Source organism: Typha latifolia, chromosome 8 (genome assembly GCF_019914945.1).
Source record: "Typha latifolia isolate L0001 chromosome 8, TyphaL0001v2, whole genome shotgun sequence".
Lineage (NCBI taxonomy): Eukaryota > Viridiplantae > Streptophyta > Magnoliopsida > Poales > Typhaceae > Typha > Typha latifolia.
Window position 1 is genome coordinate 11,057,591 of NC_133093.1, and position 25,993 is coordinate 11,083,583.

General features: G+C 37.3%; 4 protein-coding genes across 9 annotated transcripts; 2 read left to right on the plus strand and 2 right to left on the minus strand.

The window, feature by feature from the left end:
* Positions 1–197: 197 nt before the first annotated feature.
* Positions 198–2,976, minus strand: LOC140793960 (transcription factor bHLH57-like). 2 transcript variants are annotated; one of them, XM_073145753.1, is made up of 4 exons: positions 2,558–2,976; positions 1,789–2,190; positions 1,324–1,710; positions 198–774 (listed from the first exon to the last, which is right to left on the minus strand). In XM_073145753.1, the coding sequence occupies exons 1-4, from the start codon at positions 2,588–2,590 to the stop codon at positions 688–690; spliced, it is 909 nt and encodes a 302-aa protein (XP_073001854.1). In that variant the 5' UTR covers positions 2,591–2,976; the 3' UTR covers positions 198–687. The 2 variants fall into 2 exon arrangements, with proteins under 2 accessions (XP_073001854.1, XP_073001853.1); XM_073145752.1 differs by having other exon boundaries at positions 2,370–2,632.
* Positions 2,977–8,277: 5,301 nt separating this feature from the next.
* LOC140794274 (protein CURVATURE THYLAKOID 1B, chloroplastic-like) lies at positions 8,278–11,150 on the plus strand. Its single transcript, XM_073146235.1, has 6 exons — positions 8,278–8,673; positions 9,466–9,566; positions 9,645–9,731; positions 9,838–9,900; positions 10,456–10,493; positions 10,927–11,150. The coding sequence occupies exons 1-6, from the start codon at positions 8,514–8,516 to the stop codon at positions 10,982–10,984; spliced, it is 507 nt and encodes a 168-aa protein (XP_073002336.1). The 5' UTR covers positions 8,278–8,513; the 3' UTR covers positions 10,985–11,150.
* Positions 11,151–12,245: 1,095 nt separating this feature from the next.
* LOC140794273 (protein CCA1-like) lies at positions 12,246–16,450 on the plus strand. Of its 5 annotated transcripts, none has more exons than XM_073146230.1 (7): positions 12,246–12,860; positions 12,983–13,028; positions 13,133–13,244; positions 13,457–13,518; positions 14,170–14,400; positions 14,488–15,858; positions 15,954–16,450. In XM_073146230.1, exons 2-7 carry the CDS (start codon positions 12,987–12,989, stop codon positions 16,260–16,262), a joined length of 2,127 nt encoding a protein of 708 aa, XP_073002331.1. In that variant the 5' UTR covers positions 12,246–12,860; positions 12,983–12,986; the 3' UTR covers positions 16,263–16,450. The 5 variants fall into 5 exon arrangements, with proteins under 5 accessions (XP_073002331.1, XP_073002332.1, XP_073002333.1 ...); XM_073146232.1 differs by lacking the exon at positions 12,246–12,860 and having other exon boundaries at positions 12,882–13,028; positions 14,488–14,898; positions 15,136–15,858; XM_073146233.1 differs by lacking the exon at positions 12,246–12,860 and having other exon boundaries at positions 12,915–13,036; positions 14,488–14,898; positions 15,136–15,858.
* Positions 16,451–17,013: 563 nt separating this feature from the next.
* On the minus strand, positions 17,014–25,495 carry LOC140793968 (serine/threonine-protein kinase ATG1a). Its single transcript, XM_073145767.1, has 13 exons — positions 25,147–25,495; positions 24,943–25,069; positions 24,781–24,839; positions 23,473–23,537; positions 22,419–22,512; positions 22,263–22,343; positions 22,061–22,172; positions 21,411–21,465; positions 20,661–20,785; positions 20,249–20,589; positions 18,305–18,608; positions 18,144–18,214; positions 17,014–17,585 (listed from the first exon to the last, which is right to left on the minus strand). Exons 1-13 carry the CDS (start codon positions 25,378–25,380, stop codon positions 17,352–17,354), a joined length of 1,902 nt encoding a protein of 633 aa, XP_073001868.1. The 5' UTR covers positions 25,381–25,495; the 3' UTR covers positions 17,014–17,351.
* Between the last annotated feature and the right edge of the window lie 498 nt (positions 25,496–25,993).

The window sequence follows — 25,993 nt, forward strand, 5'->3', positions numbered from 1 at the left end:
GCTAAATATTGGGAGTTCTCAGAATTATACTTTTGCTGGATTTACATTGAAGTACAGGCAAGCATCTTTTGTTTAGTTGAATATGTACATTAACACTTGATACGATCGCCACCGTCCATCCACTCGATGCTATTGCACGAATCAAGAAGTCAGTCTAGGATCGACCAACAAAGGAAACGTGGAACATAGCATAAAAGAGCACAAAAAAAATTTTTTTTAATAAATGGAAAAAGTTAGCTTGCATCATTCTATAATAAAATTAATATTCATGAGCATCGAAGGTGCTCGACCGCGTTGCGATTCCCAAAACAAAAGGTCTCCATCTCCCCGAGAGAAAGAAGAGAGAAAGGTAGCGGAATGCATGAAGTGGAGTACCCAAAAATAAAAAACAAGAAAAAGAAAAAGAAAAAGAGATCATCACTGCTCTAGAAGAAGGGAAAGCTGGCGCTCTCTGCCGCCGCTGCTGCTGTTACTGTGTCCTTTCGTCACAGTCCTGCAGCAATACCCATGGACCACAACGACATCTCTTGATAAAAATTATACGTGTTAATAGAGGCGTCAGTTTCCCATCTCCTTTGACCTTCCACCTCACCTTCCATGTCAAAAGGGGCCATGATTCCACTTTTTTCTTTCTTTCTTTCTTTCTTCTTATTTTTTTGTGCAGCAATGCATCCATCGTCATCAATATCAGCAGCAAGCGCTGCTGTACGTGAAGATTTGGTGCACTGCCGTTGCAATCTCGTCCGCTGACCCGAGCTTGCAATCCTCCTCCATCTGTAAGAGAAAAAAATATATGAGAAATTTTCATATGACACCCTATAGTAAGCAAATTTGTGGTTAAATCTTTTTGATTAAAAGAAAACTAATAGAAAATAGAGCTCTGGAAAATGATTAAACCGAGGGGTAAATTTATACTCTTTGAGAAGTGAGAAGAACTGGGATGTTAAAAAGCGAGTTTCTGACCTGATCTGTTAATCTCCTCCCATATATATTACCATTCTACTGTAGTCTACAAATAATTTATAGAAGGCGTAAATTATTTTCTCAAAAGCACGCTGACGTAGTTACATAATAAATAATTAAAAAAACAGTAGCAGGATAATATTATTTTTTTTAATCAGAAGTAATAGATTGCTTAAAAAACTAGATATAAAGCGTTTCCCTAGAACTTAATCGCGGTCTGGATAGAAGGACATAAGGGCTTCTTTTCCATGCCGTCCACTCCAGTAAGGTCGAACTCAATCTAATAGAATGTATAATTTGACACATCTACGAAACTGAAGATTTAGAATGTAAAATAAGCATATTAAGAGAGAGAGGGACCTTGAGGTTGAGGGAGTAGAAAATTGCACTTTGGTCCAAAGAGGTGATGCTGAGATGGAGAACGGAGAGGCCAAGCCCCTCCATTGCCGCAATGGCTCTCACCAACTGCCCTGGCCGCCGCCTTCCGGCGACCTTCAGATTCACGTGGCCTTGCACCATCGAAGCCTCCACGTCCACCTCCTCTACCACTACCTCCACCTCTCTTTTGATGCCAGCTCTACATTTCCTCTGCGAGTAACTCGTGTACTGCGGCGATACGAAGAAACCATCGACCACTCCGGAGGCAGTCGCACCTCTCACCTGCTTCTCGGCTTGGAGCGAAACGAGGAGCTGCTCCATCTCCTTAACAAAGTCGATGGCCCCACCTATGATAGAGGCCTGGTCCCCCTGCACATACCCAAATCGGGAAAGAAATCATCAAATGACAGCCGTTAGATGAGCGATGAGGATAGCGTTGGGACGTACGCGTAGCACGAAGGAAGGAGGCACGAGGGAGCGGAGAGTGGAGAGGTGGTCGTTCATAAGCCGCCGGCGGTTTCGCTCCACGGCGATGTGGGTCATGCGCTGGATCTCGGTCTCCGTGGACTTCTTCGTCGCCGACGAGCGAGAGCGCTTCCTTTTCTTCGCCTCTCTCGACGTGGTTGGTTTCGCCGTGAGCAGCCCTTCTTGGGTGACGCAGCTCTCCGCCGTCGGATCTCGGCTCTGGTGGTTGTTTTGGAGGCGGAGGAGGAGCTGAAAGTGGGATTCCTCTTGCTCTGCCACCTCCCCTGCTTCAAAGATTGCTCCTTGGAGAAGTTGGAGGAACGGCATTTGCTGGTGGTGGCCCGTGATTAGGCTCCCAGAGCTTATCATCTCCTCACCAACCAACTGTTTTATTTCAACGATAAATTAAGATGGAAGTAGCAACTGGGTTCACTTAAAAATCGAAACTTTGCAACACGGATGGCTTTAAAATAGTTAAAGCTTAAGGAACTTGTTTTACTTCAACAATGAAATGGCATTAGCAACGTTGGAACAGGAATGGTTATAAAATAGGCAAAACTTACAAACCCAGAAAGGAAATCGCCTTTAGAAGGTCGAAAGGAACTTTTCAACACTTGCATTGCATTGAATGAAATGCCCATATGGAGGAATTCGTGCCCACCTCTCTTCCACCTAGAAATGGGTCTTCGCGAGAGAGAGAGAGAGAGAGAGAGAGAGAGAGGGTAGAATGTGGGGGAATTTAAGGACTTACAAAAGGGTTAATGGGGCCTTGCAGCCTCTCCATTAGAGCAGCAGCAGAAGCAGCACCACTAGTAGTAGTAGTAACAGCAGCAAGAGCAGAGGAGCACTAGTGATGGGAATTGACCACTCCCACTGCTGCACGCTCTACATGCAGTGGAAGGAAAGTACCTCTGACTCCGCTCCTAATTCCTTAAAACGATCCCCCAACCACCTCTTTCTCTTGGCAATCTGATCGAAAAGGGGGCTTCTTTAATTCTCTCTTCAACGCCCCACCTAGAGTAATAAATGTAAGCCACAATGACAAGCCCACCAAAGGAGCAAGGCCTATAATCCTTGTTTTGGTACTCAAAGGAAAGAAGAGGAGAGGAGAGACGATGAAAGGACGACTAAGTCACGGAAGGGAGCAAGGAACGAAATGTGAGAAATGCTAGGAAAAAGTGGGCACACAGTAATGCTTTATATAAGGTAACTAATGAGACAATATTAAATTTGGGTTAAATACAATTTCACCCTCTTTTACTCTGGTATAGAATCACTTTACCATTTAATTACTTTTTTGCTTATGACTGGTATGAGGTTAATGATGCCTTTAAATGAGTATTTAGAAGTACCTCAGTGCTCCTATTATTTTTGTTAGATAATAATTTAATAAGGATAGAAAGTTTTTATTTAAACAATAACAGCAATGTTTTCTTCCTCTATGCTCTAATATATGAGGCGATGTTTAACTCAATTTAAGTTTACATATGATAATAGAAGGATATTTTAGTCCTACGAAAGTTAATAAATGGTGGGAATCCAATTGGTTAACTATATATATATAAAATCTTAGGTGTGGACACCAGTAATTCAGATTGAAAATTTAACAGCTTTAAATTAATCATAAGTAGAATGTGATTAAATGATACAAAAATAAATTAGAAAGGAGTAAATTAATTTTATGCCGAAAGTACACGAGGTGAGACACATACAACCCTACTAATTTGAATGATGACAATATTATAGTTCATATCTCTGTTCCGTATTTTAATTATTTATTCTTATAGTAAGTATGCTAAAGAAATTTATGCATAAATTGTAGTACTTCATAAAATGCATAACATATATAAAGTTGAGACTGTGACAAGGCCGTAGATCCTCTTTATACTGAATCCTTGGTTTTCAAATGGATGCTTCAAAAGGCTGAGTTCATTGGCATCGAAAACAGATATAAGGAACTGTCATGCCATCTTCTATGTTTTCTGTGACCATAAACCTATTTCATTCTATAGACACTAATTCTAATACTTTCTGAGTCACTGGTGTTAGAAAGACTAACCTTTGGCTCCTCTTAATTTTTTTTTATTGGGTTAGAGAGGATTTTTATACTCTTTGTTAAGGTAACATAAATTAGGGTTAAAAGTGGAGGTTAGTAACATTTGGGGTTTGTCTTTCTTGCATGTGGCCATGCATTATTGCAGATTTGTCGGGTGACAGACATGAAGAAAAACCGTGGTGGCGGGGTCTCTCTCTTTCTCTCTCTCTCTCTCTCTGGCTCTCATCTCATTAATATTGGAAAGTCCTTTGTCCACCGCTTCATTTTACCGCACAAGCGAGCGAGAACCAACCGAGTGCATAATTGTTTGGAGAGATTTTAAAAACGGAAAGCGATGCAGGAGTTCATGCAGAGGACCCTCCGCTCCTCCTCTCTTGTCCCTTCTAACTATAAACCAATCAAACTGTAACCCTCCATCTCACACACACACACATCTTTTATTTTCTTTTCTTTTTTAATTTTAAAATTTTGACTGTTTGATGATTTCTTTTGTACGGTTTGCTTCGTCCTCACTCGTCATAGAAATAGTCTGCAGGCCATGTCCATCTGTCTACTATAGGGGGTAAGTCTGTGAACGGGACCTCGGAATAATTGGCCATAGGCTTTCGATCGCATTATATATGTTTTCTGGCATGTGATCCTGCCATTCCTAGCTATTTTTTCTAGAATTGGAACTGGATAGTATCGAAGCGACCAATTATTTACTAGATTACTGTATCTGTTGATACCGTAAGTAGGTAAATGATTTGAGAGTTAGTTGTTTATTAATCAGTTTATTAAAGATTTAACGATTAAGATTCTTAAGAATATAGTAGAAATATTAAAAATTTTAAAAATATTATCGGTTTAATAGATAATTCTTTTTTTTAATATATTATTTTGCATATTATTTTTATAATAATTATATTATCTTAATAATTTATCAAGTAAAAAACATATATTTCATTAAGTGAGAGTTTTGTATATATATATTAGAATAAGGGTATGGATGTCTTTTTATAATTAATTAATTTGATGAAATTTTAATTAAATTTGATCTCTTTGATTATTTTTTATTATTTACATATATCTCTTGTTAGTTTAAAATTAAATTTAATGGCAGATAGAGATAAAAAAAAATATATTTAAATTAAGTTATATCTCCAAATAATCAAATTTAAATTATTTAGTATTAAATGATATTTCCTATAACTAAGGCATAATCATATCTATCACAATCATAAATTATATCTAAGAGAGAGAAATTTTATGTGTAATTAAGAAGTTAGGCACACATAATTAAATCTTCTTAACTAATATGTCACTTTTTTTACATAATATAATTTTGGAATTGGTACCAAGTATAAAAACTAGCTATTGTAGCCGTTAGATTAATATTATAAATTTTAGAGGGGTATTAAAATATTTGCCTTATTTATTTTATAAATTAGTTGTGTGCTTGTTTGCTTGCAAAATATATAATACTCCTAGCCAAATCAAAATCATCATTTCAGAAATTAATCCTTATCTTACCCCTCTAAATCTAAATTATTTTTCACAAAACTAAATTAAAATCTCATTTCCTAAACTAAACCTTTTATTTTTTATTTCAAAAGGTAATTTAATATTTTTTTATATAAAATATTAAGCGTATTTTAATATAATACGCTTAATATGCCGAACAAATATCGTAATCATTTTATATACTTTTAACATTGAGATATATATATATATTATTAGTTTTTATAAAAAATTTCATCTAATTGTGAAAGACTCTCGTGTAGAAGTAGATGACAATGACTTGCATCCGCATAGATGATGCTATATATATATATATGCAACTATGCATGCAAATAGACTCATAGGTGAGACTGCTCTGCCTAAATTGAGGCATGACTGACATAAGTCAAATACCACAGTTAGTCTACCACTATTAGACTCAATAATTACTAGCATAGGTTTGACTCTACGGCTAGCTGGCATAAGAAAAGGTACAGATCCCTATCATGATTTGATCATCGATCTGATTGGGTTCGGATTCGAGTACGTATAGAATACTAGCAGGTCAATTAGGGCTCCATGGCAGCCTTTCGCCTAACCTTTCTCTCATTTAAAACAAGCTGTTAATGAAAGAAAACAATTTCTAATCACACCTCAATAGTGAAGAACACCCTTGCCTTAAGTATCAATACAAAATCTGAACTTCTTCTCAGAATATTTTTCTCAAAAGTTTTTTTTGGTTTTTTTTTTTTGTTTTGGAGAAAATCTATAAATATATTTAATTCATCCATTGGAAATCATTTGATATACAAATTGAGCGAGGATACTTTAGCACATGATAAGTATTACGACAATGAAATATAAAATATTAAGTATTAGGATACAAATAAGATATATAATGGCAACATAGAAAAATGTAATAGAGTGAGAGAACAAAAAATAGACAAATTAAATGACGAGAGAGGACAATGGCGATCAAAGGAGAGACAGATTTGAAGCTTATGAATGTGAAGAAGGCGAAAAATAAGATTTTAAAATAGAGAAAAGACAAGGAAGAAGATAAAGAAAAGATAAATAAGAGAAGAAGATCTTTACTTTTTTTAGCCACTCCGAGTAAGAGAGAGGAAGGGAGGGCAAAAGCTCACCGACGACGATAATAAGAGAAAGACCATGTAAAAGATGAGAGTAAACTATGATTAGTGTTGAATAGTTAAAAAATGTTTTAGAGGTATTTTCATTATTTTTCCATTAACATTGGGCAGTTAAAAGATTTTGCAATTAGATTCCTTTTTTTTCTATAATTTTTATATAACATTCTACTATTATAACTATTTCTAATCATAGTATATGATTTATATAACTCTATTAATTATATTACTGAAATACTCTTAATTGTTTTAAACGATATCTCATCATAATATGCGTCAGTAAATTGAAAACCTGTTTCTACATCTAATCACTCTACCTTTTCCACCAAAAAATAACTTAGATATTTTAAAAATTATTGTTAGTATTGTAACATAATATTTCTTGTTGATACCTTCAACCGAAGGATAATTTAGATATTTTAGATTTTACTTTTAGTATACTAACAGGATATTTCTTGGTTGATAATCTTTCATTTAAAAATAATTGAGTTTAATTAACTTAGGGAGTCATAAAAATGGGTTAAAAAATGTGAAAAAACAGAGTGCTAATAAAAAAATTGACTGTTATTTGCAGTGCTATGTAAAAATCATAGGAGAAGAGATGGATCGAATGACAAATAGCTCTACCACGAGTCGTCAAATTATAAACTGACTAAAAAAATGTAGAGGTTTATTTAAGTATTCCAAATTCTAGAAGAGATGGATTAACTCAGGGCTGTCATTAAGTAGTAGAGATCATAGAGAGACATGGAATCTCGAGACAAGACAAGATGGTGGCAGAGAGCAGTGTGTGTGGTGTGGGGGGGGGGGACTGGAGAGGAGTATGGTTTTAATATCAAAGAAGAGTTCAAAATCGTTCTGGGCTGCGCCAAAAAAATTGGCAGTGGTGAAGGAAGGAGGACTGCAACTGCAACGAGGGAGTCGGTGTTTTCGAGAAACTACGAGCTAAGTTTGGGCTACGCTGGATTAAATTGGATCATCTTATCTTCCAGACTGTAATAAAAACTTTTTCCCATCTCTGCAAGAAACCGGATAAAATAGTAACAAACACTCGATAGTCACATCTATCTATCTATCTATCTATCTATCTATCGTCACTTGGTGTGTCAAAGACTTTTCTTATCGTTTCTTCTTCTTCTTCTCTCCTTGGCTTCCAGTAAAGTATGGCTAGGCCCTGCTCTTTTGACCACGGAAGACGTATTCCCGAGGTCTGTCAGCTTTTACTCGGATAGATTTCTTCCTAAAACCTTTTTTTCCATTTTCAGCAGAAGATTGGAAGTATTCTAGATGGCCGAATTGGGTTTCGTGGAAAACAAAAAAGAATTCACAGATATTTAGGGGTAGATTTATTTCATCCATTTGTTACTGGATAATTATTTTGTGGTTGATGTATCGAACGGTTATAATCACATCTTTTTAAAGCCACTGATATTCTATAGGACATATTAAAAATATTGTTCTGATAGTAAAATATAATAAACTTAAAAATATTAATTTTCTTAAGCGGAATATTTGGGCTCTATATCTCTTTATTGACAACATATTATCTAAACTCACTTTGGATATTATTATTATTATTTTAATTTTTCTTAGTTTGGTCGCTGAATTTTATTAATTGCATCCCTATAACTTCCATGTTACGATGAACACTTCAAACACACACGCACCAAAAAAATATATATATATATATATATATATAATAATAATAATAATTGAAATTGAAATTGAAATTAATCGAATATTTGCAGAATCTCATTTTAATTCATTGCATTGCAAGGATTCCGGAAAGAAGAAAAGCCTCACCTCAAACTTCCATTTCAACGTAACCCACCGTCGTCCCTCCCTATCCACTTGACGCCCAAATGAACGGCTGCCGTTTCACGTAGCTCGCAAATATCTTCGCGCCAAACTAACCAAAACCAACGACCACTCCTCCGCAAACCCAACCAACTTTTAAAAGGCGAGGAGGCAGGGAGGGGAAGGCAACAACCCAGAGGACGCTAGAGTTACAATACCGCAGACCCATGGCTTCCACCACCGCCGCCACATGCGCCGCTACTTCGCCGGCCGCGGTGGAAGCGAAGCCCACCTTGCGCCGCCACATGCCGCACAGCATCGGCCTTCCGCCGCTGCCGTCACCGCCGCGCGCCGCGGCGCCGGGTCGCCTCCAGAATGCTTCCTACTGTGAGTGTTCTGTCCTTCTTGTTATAATAGTTCTTGATCTTTTACGCTAGGGAATAGTTTGATTTATTGGAAGTGGTTGCATCTAAGGTGTTTGACAGTTGGTCTTGCATAGTGTGTTGAGAAAGAAGTGCGAATTCTTGATGGCTATCTATCTGAAAAGGGGGAGTTTTTGTAGTGTTTTTGCTCGTCTATTGTTAGCTAAAATGTGTAAAACGTGTCATATTTGGAAATATTTGGAAGGGAACAAGGATGGACAAGGAAGCACACTAGATTCAAGGGGCATTTGAAACGGGTTTGTTAACGAAAGCAAAGTAATCTAGAAAGATTCATGGCGTTCCCTAGATTTAGGGGTTCATTTACCATATTGATCCGGTTCAAGTGCATGCGCCAACTCCCAATAACTCACATAGATAGTAAAAGTGATCTGTAGCAGAAGCAAAGCTTTTGTATTTTTTTGTATGTGTACATCCTAAAACTTTTCATGTTAAATAAATCGTACCATATTATAAATCTTATATGCCGCCAAAATCTTTAAAAGCCGCATATCTGCCTTTCTAATGAATTGTTGAAAGAGCTTCCTTTATTCATGTATTGTGCTTTCTGAGATGGCTGACCATACTATTGCATACATACTCGTTCACCATCTCGATGCCCTTTTTTCTTTCTTTTTCTTCTTTTTCCAATGAAGTGGCATAATGCTTTTGTTGAACTTTATGAATAGTTGTTATGCAAAAGACCAAGCAGAAACTAAGTATCTAACCAAACATTAGCTTCTTGTTCAAACTAATCTAGGTCGTAGAATTGCACGAGATGTTGTTGCCATGGCTGTAGGAGAAGCTTCAGCTGGAGTTGCAACTGAACTTCCTGAAATTGTGAATACCATACAAGGCGCGGTCAGTTTTTCACTGTCTTATCAGAATATTATGATGTCCTCTTCACCTCATGAAATAGTTACTCTTGTTTCTGGACAGTGGGACAGACTCGAGGATAAGTATGCTGTGACATCCCTAGCGTTTGCTGGTTTTATTGCACTCTGGAGTACATCTGGAATGATCTCGGTCTGAACACTTTTTACCACCAATATTAGCTCTCACAAGTTTTAGTTTGTAGATCAAGTAATTTGATACTCTATTTGAAGAATTCTAACAGCTTCGCTTATGGCAGGCTATAGACAGACTTCCTGTAGTTCCTGGCGCTCTTGAGCTTGTTGGAATTGGTTACTCAGGGGTAAGTTCTTAGTTCTTGCACATCATGTATTGAATATATACATCTGGTTAAGACAATGCAATTCGAATTTTGTTATCACATCTATTCTTGTAGTTCAGGTAGTGTCCCACTGGGCATACTGTTAATATAGCTGCTTGAAGGGATATACATATTATGCTTGAAATATGAAGTCTGACTATAATGTAGTAAACTCGCTGACCACATGTAGAGGAAATCTTCTGCTTACACAGATGATGCCTATGATTTCAACTTCATAAAATGGAAATTTTACTACAGAGTGATTATTTACTCACAAAGAACAAGTTGATGTAAAAGTTACTCTCAGCTGCAGCGCAAAATCTGCATGTCAGCAACTCAGCATTATTGCTTAAGTGCATATTGAACAACTTCACTCGATGTAGAATGACCTTTGTTGATTTTTTTTTTCTTGAATTCACATAAGAATCTTATGATGTCAAAGCTGATTTAGTGAGCAGTTAATTGATCTGTAGAGTTTTGAACTTATGTTAGTTCTGAGAACGACTTCTGTTAATTGCTATTTTCTGTTGTTTACAGTGGTTTGCATATCGTAACCTGGTCTTCAAGCCTGAGAGGTAAACTCCACCTCTCTATTTTTTTTTTTTCAATTCAGATTTTATACTAGCATTGCTGTGTATCCTTGTTGCTCATCCTACACTAAGCATTATTTCTATGAGAGTTGCAACTATCTGGCATTGGAGTGATGGTATTCTTTACAATCATTTTATGGTCTTTATTCTTGAATCTTGATTTTCCTTCAAGAAGATTGGAGCAAATAATTGTTTATGTTCACTGTTCCTTTGGATTTGTGCATGTCACTTTCCTCTGAAGTTTCATTGTCTATCTTTGTGTCCCTGTAATTGAACACTCAAATAGGTTTAGTGAACATGGCTTACCATGAAAATTATTGAATTTATGGTTCTCTGATAGGTACTACGCTAGCAGATTCTTAAGCAATTTTATTTTGCAACAATTTTGGTCATGATTTTTCCGTTGAATATGTTGTAGGGAAGCTTTGTTAACAAAGATAAAAGGCCTCTACAACGACATAATTGGGAGCAGCTAAATGAGAGAATATCTAGGATATTGCCACACGCTATGCAATGGAGGAATTACTTTGGAGGGAAGAAATAATGTGTAGCTTTTCATCATTTCTCCTATCATATGTCAGAATTATATACTTACCACAACACATTGAGTAATAGAAGATCTATCTGAATGTTTTTATGTAACTCGGTGATCTGAAATCAAGGTAATTGTCTCTATCCAGATAGAGAGGAAGCTACTACTAAGGAAGTTAAAGATATACTCTTTGAATTGCGAACGTTTCTATTGATAGATGAAACCTTCTTGTGAGGCATAGAGCTCTGTTTTGTGATGATAATAAGTGAGTTCTTTCATCTCTATGCTCTAGCAATGTGTTTAGATGCCTGCTAATTGTGCTAAGGAACAAGACTGTTCTTGAGAAACACTGTAGCTTATAAAACTATATGGGGGCAAGCGACCTTCACGTTCGTTGCTCAAGCAATGGCGAACATTTCTTCATACACCATCGTGTGAATAAGAAAGACTCCATTATTTCTCTGCAATGTATGATCAAGAAACCACGGATAATTAGTTCCTTTAATTTTTTTATCCAAAATAATAATAAAATACAAAAAAGTAAAAATTATATTAAAAATATCATAATTGGCAAATTCAAAACAAAAAAAAATGCATTTTAACCAAACATTTTCTAACTTCTGAGATCTAAGATTATAAACCCCAAATCCTACTTAATGTCCCAATTTACCTCCTTTTAAATATATTATAATGGAAGGAAAAAAAAATTCTAATAGGGGTATAAGTTTGATATTTACTAAAACAATAGAATTATTAAAATCACAGGGGCATTATAATAATTTATAATTTTTCGATTAGTTTGGATGAAAGAAATTAGTAATTACATATTAGTCTACATCGCATGTGACAAAGTAATACAAATACAAATTTAAAAATAATTTGATTTTAAGCATAAAATTACAAATTGTAATTTATCGTCGTTATTAAACTTTTCACGGGTTAAAGGGCAATTAGCATTTTTAAGCCACAAATTTCCTTTTCTGGAAGCGAGAGACACGGGAGCCACAAACAAATTAATGATCAAATGTGAGCTCGAAAAAGTCGAAGAAATAGCAATAATACAATGTGAGGTCAGAAAAAATTACAATTATATAATATGAGGCCAGAAACCTCCGGTTTAGGTCCGCCACATCAGCACGACACGGCAAGTACATCCACGTCATCACCATTCTCGGGTGCCAGGACGACAACGAGGCTGGCCGGTGTGAGCTCCTTTTTTTTAAAATACCTTTTTAGCCCTCTCTCTCTCTCTCTCTCTCTCTCTCCTCGACCTCATAAACTCGAATGGTCGAACCCCTCACTCCTCTCGCACTCTTTCTATCCTACTGTGTGGCTAAGGAAAGCCTCCCCTCTCTCCTCTTCTTTCTTTCTCTTGAGCCAAAAAGTGCGAAGTGGGGCCCAGCCCAAGCGCCACCCACTACGCTTTCGCCACATGGCTTTCCCTCCCCTCCCTTCCGCTCTCCTCTCTGCCTCCTTGGCCTTCTTCCAGCCTCAAGATCCCTGGGGATTCCCCAATTCCCTTGCATGGTATTTATTACCTTGGATTCTACTCGGTAAACTTTCCTCTCGGGGAAAGAAAACGAGGAGGAGCTCCATTAGTGGCTCAGGTTTCTCTTAGCTCTCTTTTGGAGGTGGTGGTGTGTTTACGTCTCGCCGAACGCGTTAGGCTCCCTGTTGGATCTCCTGAATCCTTATGAATAGCCCCCTCTCTTTGCATCCTCATCCATCGCCTCGGATCCCACGACCCGAGCGTTGCGGTGGAAGTGTCTATGTAGTGTTTGATTCTATAACTGAGTGAGTGAGGAATGAGGATGGTAAAGGTGAGAACTTTGGAGGTGTCTATGTACTGCTTTTTGAGTTTGTCGAATTGCTGAATTGTTTCTAAACTTTGGAAGCTAAATTTTGCAAGAACGCTATTTTGTTATAACTTATATGTGTTTAGGCAAATGGATGTGAGTTCTTCTTCTGAGGACTTGACGTCTTTAAAGGTGAATAGGTGATCACTGGGAGGAATAATATCTCATTGCATCAGTTGTATTTTGTAGATGAAGTTGGTCTTTCTGCTGACATGCTTAATTTGAAATTTTGTTAGAAGAGGAAGCCATACACAATAACGAAGCAACGGGAGAAGTGGACTGAGGAGGAGCATAGTAGGTTTTTGAAAGCTCTGAAACTTTATGGCAGAGCATGGCAGCGAATACAAGGTAAATTTATATATACTGTTAGCATATGATGATGCACTCTTTTCTTATAAAATTATCCTTTCGATATATCAAGGATCAAAAGATTATTGTAATTTATATTTTAGTTCAATCATCTCATGTTTACCAAAACAATAACTGTTGTTGTGCTGTTAGTATTTAAATCATTCTTCCATTACATGCTCATACTATTATCTGCTATGTTCACTGCACAGAGCATATTGGTACAAAGTCCGCTGTGCAAATCAGGAGCCATGCACAAAAGTTCTTCTCAAAGGTCAGATGGAATGTTTGTTTTTCTGATCTGAATATCTGATCCCAATTAATTGGAAAATTGGGGGTATTCAAGTGATCAAAAAAAAAATTTCCTACGTTTCTTTTGTTTAGCATTACCATTTTTTCTTTTGGTTTCAGGACTTTATTAGCTGCAAAATTAGTTCTTTTCTTCTTCTTTTTTATCACGATCGGAGTTTAGAAAGAGAGGTTTTCACTGATTTCATCTTGCCTTGTCGTTAAAACTTGTAGATCACAAAGGTGTTTCTTTTTTCTGGGTGAAAACACGATCTGACTTCTTTGTTGGTTACTGTATTTTGTAAACCATTTAACTTTGACCACGAACAGCTCATTTATTACCATTCTTATCTTAGGATTAATAGATTATGTAATGTTTTGACCACTTGTTGATGTCTAAGTATGAAATCTGAAGCATTCATCCCACAAGTACAAGTTGAAAAATGCATTCTCTTAGCATATGAACTTTTCCGTGGGAAGTTGCAAAATGTTGCCTTACGGAAACATAAAACTATTGGATGAGATGTTTCAATACACGGCATTGTACTTTTTACAGTATTATTCTGACATTATAAGGGAAAGGTAAATCATGTCCTTGTTACATAAAAGTATTAAAAATGCTCTGATCTAGCTGCAGTTGGAGAAAGAAGCTCTTGCAAAAGGCACTCCTGTGGGCCAATCTCATGACATAGAAATCCCTCCTCCACGCCCTAAGAGAAAACCAAATTGTCCATATCCTCGAAATACCGTTATGGTAGGTTCGAGCTCTCCAGGTGAAGAGGCAATTGATGGAAAAGTCACAAACTCTATTGCTTCTCCGGGTGGAAGTAAACTAGTATTCAACCATGATGGCGGTGCTTCTCATGAGGTACTTCGGTCCATTCATAGAACTCATGGTGATTATTTTCTTATTCAGAATATATTTCTTCTGATACACCTTAGCAAATTTTATCAGAAGCTTCTCGCAATAGAGAAACAGAGAAGGGCAAAGCAGACATCTGAAGAGGGAAGCTGCTCAGAAGTATTTAATCTTTTGCCAGTTGCTCCATGTTCTTCTATATCTTCAGCAAATAAGGGCTCATCAAATGTGTATACCTTCAAGCATTATTTGTCCCTTACAAAAGAAGACGAGAAGATTTCACCAAGTGAATCCTCCCAAACTGTCAAAAGGAGGCAGGAACAGGAGCAGGAGCAAAACAATGCCCATGCAGATGTAGATGATCTCAGACATAGAGGAGTTTGCATCAATTGGGAAGAGAAATTAGCACTTCAAAAGAAGATGGATGCTGTAGAGCAACATGAAAAATGCAGCCCACTATTCCATGACAATCTACAGAATACTCAATGCTACTCAAACCATGTCCAGGTGCAAAATGATAAGAGCAAGCAAATAACTTTTTCTGGTGATTATGTTCTGACGCAAACAACAGATCAATTTAACACAAATCCAAAAACTGACCATTTTTTAAATTCTACAACTACTGCAAAGGATGACTGCTGTACAGATAATACAATGTCTTCTATTTATCAACCTTGTCCAGCATTATCACCTGTTACTGAATCATCCAATTCTTCAAGTCTCATCATATCAACTTTGTTACAGAATCCACCAATTCATGCAGTAGCGAGCCTTGCAGCTTCATTCTGGCCGTCAGGTAATGTCAACGTCTCAATGAGTACAACTCCAGATATCACTGATGGGGTGGGCCAAAATGCACAGATGAACTCCCGAAGTATGTCGGCCATTGCAGCAGCCACAGTTGCAGCTGCATCTGCTTGGTGGGCAGCTAACGGCTTGCTGCCACTTTCCTATCCTCCTCAGCCAACCTATGTTTTTCCACCGCTACAGACAATGCCACTTTCCACAATGAAGACTACCCAAGCTCAAGAAAATAAAGAAAACGAGGATGTTGGAATTCTAAATCTTCTGCAGCCAAATGTAAATCCAGTAAACTCTGGAGATTTGAGGACGGGGCCAACAGATTCTAAATCAATGCTCTCATCAGAATCAGAAGACGATCATAGAAAAGGTGAAACATCACAGTCTGCTGTACTGAAATGTTCGATGGACGATAAGCCCAAGGCTGAGTTTCGTGATTCTAATAAAGCACAAGCTAGAAAGACCTCTGTTCGCTCTTCCAAAGGTTCTAACTCGCCTTCCAGCAGTGTTATAGATACCAAAAAAGTGATGAAGAAACAGAAGGAAGTAAATTCTGAAGCTGAACAAATTCATTTTGCTAATTATTGGCATAGGGAGGCTAGCAACTTTCAGCTTTGTAGTAGTGGTGGGATAAATAAGGAGTCACGGAAGGAGTTCTCTGGAGAGGTTGTTGTCATCTAATTATTCTTTATTTGTTGTTTTTTAGCACATATCTTACAAGTATTCATCACTAATCCTCTAATATCCTTCAATGTTGTTAGGGCCATCCAACCCCTCTAGCGCTTTTCACTGGAGAAAATTTGCCAAAGTCGCTGAACAACAAAGATGGCTTATGGAAGAAGGAAGACTCGACTGCATCGATTGTTGACCTCAATGGAGAAACATCTAAATCAAGTAATGAAGCTACTGTTTACCGCAAACAAGTTTCTTTGGTGGGGAAAAATCAACATGTAAAGCTGAAGGCAAGCCGAAGAGCATTTAAGCCTTACAAGAGATGTTCAGTTGAAGCAGAGAACCAAACAACTATAAATGCAGATAATACTGACAAGAGGTTCCCTCTCGAAGAATAAGCATATGGGTGTGACAGTTTGCATGAAAAATTTCTACGTACATGATTGGTTCTTCTGCACAAGCAATTAGCTTTAGTTTTAAAGAAATGAGCATGTTCTAGTAGTTAAGAACTTGCAGAATGTCATATCCTACGTTTTATTTTTCCAGTGATTCCATAGCCTGTCATGTGAGGTTCACCACTGCAGAATTGTCCTAAACTTAATTGTGCATCTTCAAAGCTCTCTTAATTGACGATATTGTCACTACGATGCACTACAGGAAAAGTTGAAGGATATCTTATCACGAGGTATAGGACATAAACTAGTCGTTTTAATCCTAAAATGAGCCAAAACTCCATTTTGATTTAGAGGTTCTTCTCAACTTAGGCGATTGTTGATAACTACAATCGCCAATTTGAGGGCTATGCAATATGAGCAGCTCCAAAGCCGTGCATTTCCATCTAAAGTTATTGATTCACATATTTCATGTATTGTCTTTGCTTCTTAATCAGATGTCCAGAATGCAAGAAATAAAAACTCCCACAAATATGAGATAAAATAGTGCAGGGTGGACCATACAGAATTAATCAAAACTTCCTCCCAAGGAAAAGAAAATTCACTAATGTCAAGTCAACCGCTTCTCTTTTAGACAGCGATACCTACGGAAGTCACGGGCCTCGATATGAAACTTATTATGCAGTCTTAAAAAGCTTATTGGTCATCGAATCACTTCAAAGAAAATGAACTTTTTTTTAATGCTTAACATGCTTAATTAGTCAAAGTCTCCACACTTGTTATAGAAAGCTGGATGTGACAGTGCATCATTGCATCACTTGCAACTCGGGTATGTTCTCAAATCAATAGTACATAGGACAAGAACTGCAATAACTTAACCATAAGAAGTGATCTATCTGTACAGCCTGTAGTTTTTCTTTTTCTTATTTACAAAAGGAGGCATTCATATTCACATTCATATTCATATTCTTCATCTGTGGATCTCTCCAATCAAAACCAATCTGATCCGATTGTGGATGTCCGCAATAAGTATCTTATTTTGCTATTGAATGCGGTCCACTAGTGCTATTGATTCTACTAAATTGTAGCTATACACTAGCAAGAACAGTCGTGAGTGTGCGTTGGATGTGGCTCCGCCATCTGAGTATTGCACATGCGAGTTCTTAAATTCATTATGTATTTGTGGATGCGGCGGTGATCTAAAGGAGAAAGGGAAAATTGTGGACTCAATTGTAGTGACATTGCTTCAACCATAATAAAGGTGAGCAATATGATTGCTTTTGAGTATGATGCCGCTGCACTGTTCCACTGTCCCATAAGCTCCTTTACCTGAAAAAAAAATTAATAGAAATAAACAGATAGATATAGGAAAGTTTCGCCTATCACTAGGTATAAAAAAACTATAATTTAAAATTTCCACTGAGCTGTCCAGAAATAACAGTTGCAAGTTGCAGCAGGCAAGCAACAAGCCAGTTGTTAAAGCTACAAGAGACAAAGTACAAGGTGAATGAATATCCCTGGGTGGCCATCCATCTAGAAGAACGACAGGAAAATGAAATAGAACCATTCTTTTGCTAAGACAAGATCCTCATTTTTCTAGTACAAAGCTTTAATAGATAACTAGTGTCTTTCTGTTCATGTAAATTCAGCAAGTAAAATATCGATCAAAACATATTATGCTAGAAGCAACTCAAGAATTGGTGAATGAGTATAGCTTTCAGAATGTCTAAATGAGAGACAAAAAGTTGGAACTAAACAAAAAGTTCAAAACTAATGATGGCATAATAAAATTGTGAGATCATTATGCTAAGGTGAGGAATAAATACAAGCCCACATATAAGGTATGAAGGATGTCATGATTTAAAAAGAGAAGAAAGAGATTCTCACAGCACCACTTCTCCCAGCCACTAGAGCTGTCTGAAATATGATCTCCATTGCATCGGGCATATCCACATTCTCTAAATAACCAAGGTGGTTAGGACTAAGAATCAATAAAAGAGCTCAAAAAAAGGAGCAGAAATCAACAGATATCAGCAAAAAAGCCAAACCATTAATTTCCTGCAAATGAGTGGATATCTCTTCTGCTCGATCATATGCACAAATAAATCCCCTTTCAGCCCAACGGGAAATAGACAATGCCAAGTCCGTCCCTTCTATGTTTGAGTCCATCCCTTCTATGTTTGGAGACATATTATGCTTCCAATGATGCAAATTGTCAGTAGCTGAAGTTTTAGGAACATCTCCCACAGGCATTTGGGCCATCCATATGCTACACAAACGAAGAGCCTCTTTCCATATTGCCAATATCACAAGTTCAACTGAAAATGATTCCATATGGAATCCTGCATAATGCTGTAAGAAATATATAATTCATCAGCAATACGCTTTTTAAGAAGGCCTTCATCATAATAGAGAAGAACAAGGGATCTTGTTAAAAAGATAAGTTATTCTATTAATTTGTTGCACATAATACAAATGAAAAGGCTCTTAACCTGTAGGCCACCAATTAATACTAGCTTGCAAGTTGCAATATCAACTGCAAATAGAGGAAGGATCAGGATCTTGTTTACAAATTCAATTAATTGGATGCGCAAAATGCAAATAAAAATGTTCTTGGCCTGTAAATGGATCTTAGTTTGCAAGTTGCAATATCAACCGCAACAATTAATCTATTTGAGTCAAACAATTAAAAAGCTAAAAGCCATGGATTGCGGTGCTGCAGAAGAGAGAGAAAAAGAGGAGGGAGACTAGTGGCGCTTCACTCTTCAACTTCGTCATCACCGCTCGCTACCGTCGTTTGCTGCCGGAGATTAGGGGTGTAAACGAGCCTGGCTCTGATCAAGCTTAGATTGAAACTAATTTCAAGCCTGGCTCTTTGATCAAGCTTGAATTGAAATAATTTCAATTTGAGCCAATTTTGAGCTTATTTCAAACTCGAGTCGAGCTCGAGCTTAGCAATTTCAAGCCTTATCAATTCAAGCTATTTTCAAGCATCAGCAAGCTTGAATTCATTTAGGTTTGAATTAAGCTTAAATCAAGTTTGAAATAAAACCTAATTCAACTATAAAGATATAAATATTATTAAAATATAAATTACAAGCAATAAAGATAATTATGTTAGAAAACTAGAAGCAACCCAAAATAATAATAATAATAATAATTATTATTATTATTATTATTATATATATATATTTTCGAGTCTTATCGAGCCAACTCGGGATCAAGCTGGGCTCGAATTTAATTTCAAGCCTAGCTTCAAGATCAAGTTCGGCTCAGCCTATTTTCGAGCCCAGCTTGATCGAGTCGAGGCGAGCTAGAGTCGGCTCGATTATTTCGGCAGCCCTACCGGAGATGAAAGCATCGTTGCATCCCACGCAAGGATGCATTAGCCCCAACCCTAGCCCGAGGAGGAAGATCTGGATCCTCAACTTATCTCTTTATTCACCCACCCTAACTCGCCCGAGATTTCCTCCCTCCTTGGGCTAGGGCATCTTCGGGTGGAATGCGACGACACCTTCATCGATGAAGCTCTTTGGCATGACAGGCGATGATGGTGGCGACGAAAGCTCGACAACGAGCAAATCGCCGCTAGGAGGAGTTTGTATAGCAACCCTCGTGTCACATGCCGGTACGCTGCCAACACGCTGCGTGCCAATCGACACAGCCATCATTGCTAAAAACTTATAAATATGCAATAGTCATAATGCAATCTTTCTTTTCACAAAGTCTTTTTGCTCAATGATCATAAAGCTTTTTATTCAAAGGAAAACAAATCAAAAGGCTAAACATCAACATATAGGGAGTAGGGCTGGATATAAAGGGATAAACTCGTAAAGGGCAGGTGATTTGAGAGAAGCTAGAAACCATTCCATTGTACTAATATGGTGAAGCTAAGTCTCGAAGAATGAAGCTAGAACTGCTATGATATCAAAAGACGTTAGTATTATTATATGGAACATACAGCAGATTTTCAGAAATTACTCTGTTAGTACCTTTTCCTCAGCAAGTTCTGTTAGAAAATGGATATATTGATTCAGGAGCCGAAGTCTAGAGAAAGGATGAAATGGCATCGCCTGCAAGTCTTCTACTGCTGATGATTCAGATAAAGGTAAGGGAGCAAAAGTACGGTTCTCCATGCTGTCCAGGTCATGTGTTGAATCTCCAGCTTGAATAAGGCTAGGACCATCGGTTGTCGGTGGTCCATCATTGGCAACTCTGCTTGAAGAACTATTTTGCATAGATATCTCGAGTGAAGAAGATAACAACTCCATTAAAGTGAAATCATGATCAACAATAACATATTCTCGTTCAATGGAGTCCAATAAATCAGAAACTGGATAAACAGACATCAATTTAGCTCCTGACAATTATAATAAAAAGTTCACAACAAACATAACGATGTACCACATGAATTGTGTGTGTACGGATGGCCTTTATTCATGCTGCTAGCATTAATATCAATAACATCGCACGGATCACGATCTCTTAATTTAGCAGTATTCCTTGTATCAACAACACCTGCATTTATACTGCAAAGAAGCATCCGACTGTCAGGATTTTTCCATATGGTATGGTTCATAGGTAGATAAAAGCAGATATACTGATACCAGATGGACTCTCACTTCATTCTCTGAGTGAGGACAATAAGTATGAAAAATCATATGAGCCAAATTTGGGAATACATCCAAATTACTTGGATACTCTTCTTTTAGCTAGAAGGAGAAAGATGTTACTTTTGAATTTTGATAAATCCCGACATCAAAAGTCATTTCTCCTTCATCTAGAATTTTCATGTCTAGAGGGACTTGAGGAAGGTTGTTCCTCCAATGCGTCGATCTAAGAATCTAAGATACAACCAATAAGAAGTAGCTTTGACCGCCGGTATCTTTATTGGTTTCATGCAGAGACCATCTCTTACTTGAGTAACTCTTTTGCTTGGAGCGAGACATAAAATCTCTGGAGGTTCTACATTATGTCGACAAGCAAGTTTCATTAATACTGCAAATTCTTTCTTGAAGCCTTCTCAATTTAAACTAAGATCTATAAAACCCCATGTGTCTTTACAAAGAAGATTTTAGCAAACAAATTCAGTGAGCTGTACCACAATTGGTATGTATTTACTAAAATCGAGTGCAAGAAAATGAAGATAATGACCTTGTTGCTGCCATGAACCCATGGTTGAAAAACTCCTCAAATGCTAATCTCTCCACTGCAAAATTATAAAATGTGAACTGTTAACTTTTTTATATTTCCTTTTTAAAATATTTACAGATAAGCACCAAACAAACTGCAACTGTTACATTTCTTCAGAAAGTTTTGGAGGATACTTTTGGAGGATACTCCAGATGACATAAAGGTGGTGCAGGAATCCAAAGTGAGAAAAAATTTCTTCTCTTTTCAAGGCTCCAAGTAAAAGATTTTGTAGAATGCCGATAGATGAAATTGAATATATTAAAAGGTACTACTAAATTGATTCATTATCACCAAGTAACAGATTTTGTAGAATGCCGATAGATGAAACTAAATACATTAAAAGGTACTACTAAATTGATTCTTAATTCTTTTTTTCACAAGTAACTACTCAGAAATATATACTGTTGCACCTTCAACTTTGAGAAAAGGTTATCTCATATCAAAGCAAATCATGTGCTAGATATTCACAACTTATCATAGTTCTGGGATGTATCTACACAAATTTAATAGTGACCTCAGAAACCTAAAGCATAGATACAAGCAAATATTGACTTCCAGAAAGATACAAATAACATTCAAACTCATTCTCCAGAAGACATAAGAAACCGCACCTGGATTTCGACGCAAAAGACCTCTACAGAGATCAATGCAATCAGGATGCAAATCCGCCAGAACTGTTGGTGGAAACTGCAGATCATCCGAGGCCATTATTCTCTGGAAAAGCTGTTATTAAAAAGAAAATAATAACAATAATAAGGTAATCTAATTTCTCATAATGGAAAAACCGTAAAAAAATAAATAAAATTTCTTAACCTGATAATGAGTTTTGCCATCAAATGGTAGATTTCCAGTGACTAGCTGAAAAAGAATTATTCCAATGCTCCACAAGTCGGCCTGAATTTATCAAATTCAAGCTTCTAAATATAAAAGATCTCAGAAATCCACCAGTAAGCATATGATAAATCGAACCTTAGCATCATATTTTCTGTCCTGCATGATTTCTGGAGCCATGTACAGCGGGGAACCACAAATCGTGTCAGCTAATCCTTGAGGCATCAGATATCTATCAAAGAGTTGACTCTTCAAAGAAGTTAAATAGGGCATCATATGAGACAGAGAGAGCAGTGAACTAATAAATTTGTTCACAAGCAGCTTGAGCTCAGATAAATAAGGGTAGTGCTCAAATAGTTAAAAGCAATGAGATTGAGTATAGTATTAACTATGTCTGAGAGTTCTTTCATTGTTATGTTCCTACATTTACACATAATCGAACTCGAGGGGACATAAATCTATGAGTTGAGCCAGTAAATTTCCAAAAGGTTGAAGCTTCACGAATGAAATGGAAAAATGAATTGAGGATCTTAGCATGACAACGTAACACCTGAAGTAACAGAAAATAAGCAATCGCATATACTGAATTTCTCTCAGGAACTGAGTGCAGCAGAATAAATCTATGAGTTGAGCCAGTAAATTTCCAAAAGGTTGAAGCTTCACAAATGAAATGGAAAAATGAATTGAGGATCTTAGCATGACAACGTAACACCTGAAGTAACAGAAAATAAGCAATCACATATACTGAATTTCTCTCAGGAACTGAGTGCAGCAGAATATAAATTTTCTATCATGCACATGAAACCAACCTGCTTTATTGTTTAAAAGCATCCAAATCAGTTGTAACTTCATCTGTGCTTCTTCAGATCTCGAGATAAATATATTTTAAATAACCAATTTATACTAGTTGAAATTTATATCCATGCTACCTCCAAGCTCCTAAGGTTGGGAGCGTAAAGCTTTTGGACTTGCAACTAATTCATGTCAAAAATACCATAAACTGAATCTAAAGAAATTTTCTCATGATAAGTCAGACAAAATTAAGAAAGGGCAAAAGTCAACAGAAGGTCCTCTAGTCATATGACCCTACCCATTTAAAAGGAACTCATACTGCAGAAATATTTTGCTTGTGAAATGGGACAGAGCTCGTCCAAAGACTGAAAAAAATATCAACGGAGGTTTATATTCTCACCTGGCGAACCCAAAATCAGCAATCTTCAAGACAGGGTTTTCAACACTAGTTGTCAAAAGAAGGTTCTGCAAATTTTAATATAGCATGGTCACTATGCTGAATGAACTTGTAAAAATATTCCATTTAAAAAAAAAGTGTTATCACGGACAAAATAATATTTGGCATGAGATCTCAAAAGGAACAAAATTGAGTTAAACAAATATTAACCTCTTATGGGTAAACCATCAGGAAACTTCCATATTATCATATAATAAATTATCATTTGTCATAGCAGCTAAAGTGAAAGCAGATGTAAAATAAAGGTGACAACTTCAAAACACAGACTGAGATGTTATCATATAAATTACTCTTGTTTCGGTTGTGCACAATCCATCAAATGAGCACCAAACAGCCGGTCTTTCCCCCAAGTTTGCATGGCATCTGCCAATTCATCAAACACTGATGGAGAGATGATTGAGATGAGGCAAACAATTGAACAGTCCACTAAATGCAGATTATAGCATACATCACAGCAGTTGCCTCTGATTTGACCGCCTTGAAACGGCTTGTGTCAGTCAAAGGATAATGCAGTTCCAAATAAGGATGCCTTTCAATTTGCCATTCTCAATTACCACTAATGTGTTAGTGAGAGAAGTGATTGAGTTGAGATCATGGATGGTGCCATGTGTTACCAACGGGTGTAGAGATTTATTAAGTAATGAACCTAGCCCAAGCTCCTTTTTGGCTAGGTTCATTACTTAATAAATATCTTACGGCAAGGTCAAGGTTTAATACAGCAAAACAATTCGTCCTTGTCCTCACAAGACCCTGCATTGGAGGGAGACTCGTGCAACAACCACCCTGGGTAGACTTCCCACATGTCCAACCTAAAGTCACTAGAGGTAGTACCCGAAATAGACAGGCCTCTAAAGCAGTTACATATGGAAACAAGAAAACGGAAAGGAGAAAAAAGATACTTATCATGTAAGGAACTTTCACCGATCGCATGCACAGTGAAAATAATTTAATACTCAATTTGAGCCCACCATTATGACATGATGCACCTAGCACTCCAGTAACTATGCAGCAATCAAGATATATCAGTACTAAAAAACAATTGTAAATATCTAAAGCCCTAAGTAACTAACTGCTCTCCTACTGCAAATAATCTAATCTGAAATAGAGTTAATCTAAGAAGATTAAGTATGAGCCTTCATTACAGGAACAAATTTGTCATAGAGATAACAAATCAAGCAATGGGATAAGAATACACAAGAGAACATTGGAATATTAGAACAAAAATTGCAATGCTTCAAAATGAAAGCCGACCTGTGGTTTCAAATCTCTATGGATCAGATTATTCTCCCGCAGAATTTTCAGCCCCTCAGCTGCATAAACCCCTCATAAATCTCACAACCCACCAAAAATTTCCCAAGGAAGAAGAGATTTAAAAAAACCAATTTTAAGCAGAAAAGGCTAATAAAAACCTACCCAATTGCCTCATAAAGCTCCTCGCGACCGCCTCCGAAACCCTACCGCGATTCCCGTGCCGCATAATATAGTCCGATAAATCGCCCCCGGAGCAGTACTCCAATATAAGGAATAACTTATCCTCCGTCTGTTCAACTCATCGATAACGATCAAAGATAAGAGGAACAAATCAAGAAAGGGAATAAGAATAAGCGATCGGCGGACCTGGATAGCCTGGTAATAGCGCACGATGTTGGGGTGGGAGATGTTTCGAAGGATGGTGAACTCTTTCAAGAACCCGTCCCTGACCTTGCTATCGACCTTGTTCTTATCGATCTCCTTCACCGCCACCACCCCGCCGTGATGGCGATGCCGCGCTCGCCAAACCACCGCGAACGATCCGGACCCGATCTTTTCTCCCAGAAGGTAATCTCCCACTGCTCGGACGCCTTCTTCCATCTCTTTCTGTCCCTCTCTCTAGGAATTGATCTCCTCCGTACTCTCTCTAGAAATTGCTCTCAAAGGAGGGAAGAGGAGGAAGAAGACTCGCGAAGGGCGTGAAACTGACGCTTCCAAGGTAAAACCTTTTCTATCCGACGGTGGATAGATGGGAAGGTCGTTGGGATTTCACACGCGGCGATCTCTCAGAGGGCGAGAAGTAGTCCTTTTTATAATGTGGATACCATTATCGTTATTTTATTATATTTGCAGATCACCACCTATAATTTAGTTTATTTCAGAACATGACTTCCGTACATGCCATCATCATGGGATAAAGGATATCGATAATTTGATATCCAAAAAGGAGGATTAAAGAGGGAACTAAACAGCCCCCTGAGGAGTTAATTTGTAAATATCCGGAAGGGAAGTCTTTTTTTCACAATGGCTAGAATCTAGGTGCTAATATGCAAGAAAAAAAAAAAACCTTTCGGCAAATCTTTGGCTAGTTAGTTGCGTGACATGGAAAAATTAAGATAGAATAAAATATGAATTTATCCCCGGATAGAGACGATGGTATCCCAGTTTCTTTCTTTCATATTTGGTTGAAAAAAAATAAAAATATAATGTAATA

Excerpts from the sequence above, each read along its gene's own strand:
- LOC140794273 (XM_073146230.1), top strand. The coding sequence starts at position 12,987 with ATGGATGTGAGTTCTTCTTCTGAGGACTTGACGTCTTTAAAG. Across the intron at positions 13,029-13,132 it reads AGGACTTGACGTCTTTAAAG|AAGAGGAAGCCATACACAAT; the intron begins GTGAATAGGTGA and ends AAATTTTGTTAG. Across the intron at positions 13,245-13,456 it reads AGCATGGCAGCGAATACAAG|AGCATATTGGTACAAAGTCC; the intron begins GTAAATTTATAT and ends TTCACTGCACAG.
- LOC140794274 (XM_073146235.1), top strand. The coding sequence starts at position 8,514 with ATGGCTTCCACCACCGCCGCCACATGCGCCGCTACTTCGCCGGCCGCG. Across the intron at positions 8,674-9,465 it reads CCTCCAGAATGCTTCCTACT|GTCGTAGAATTGCACGAGAT; the intron begins GTGAGTGTTCTG and ends AAACTAATCTAG. Across the intron at positions 10,494-10,926 it reads CTGGTCTTCAAGCCTGAGAG|GGAAGCTTTGTTAACAAAGA; the intron begins GTAAACTCCACC and ends AATATGTTGTAG.
- LOC140793968 (XM_073145767.1), bottom strand. The coding sequence starts at position 25,380 with ATGGAAGAAGGCGTCCGAGCAGTGGGAGATTACCTTCTGGGAGAAAAG. Across the intron at positions 25,070-25,146 it reads GCTATTACCAGGCTATCCAG|ACGGAGGATAAGTTATTCCT; the intron begins GTCCGCCGATCG and ends TGAGTTGAACAG. Across the intron at positions 17,586-18,143 it reads TGGCTGGGAGAAGTGGTGCT|GTAAAGGAGCTTATGGGACA; the intron begins GTGAGAATCTCT and ends TTTTTTTTTCAG.
- LOC140793960 (XM_073145752.1), bottom strand. The coding sequence starts at position 2,447 with ATGGGCATTTCATTCAATGCAATGCAAGTGTTGAAAAGTTCCTTTCGA. Across the intron at positions 2,191-2,369 it reads GCGATTTCCTTTCTGGGTTT|TTGGTTGGTGAGGAGATGAT; the intron begins GTAAGTTTTGCC and ends GAAATAAAACAG. Across the intron at positions 1,711-1,788 it reads CTCCTTCCTTCGTGCTACGC|GGGGACCAGGCCTCTATCAT; the intron begins GTACGTCCCAAC and ends GGGTATGTGCAG.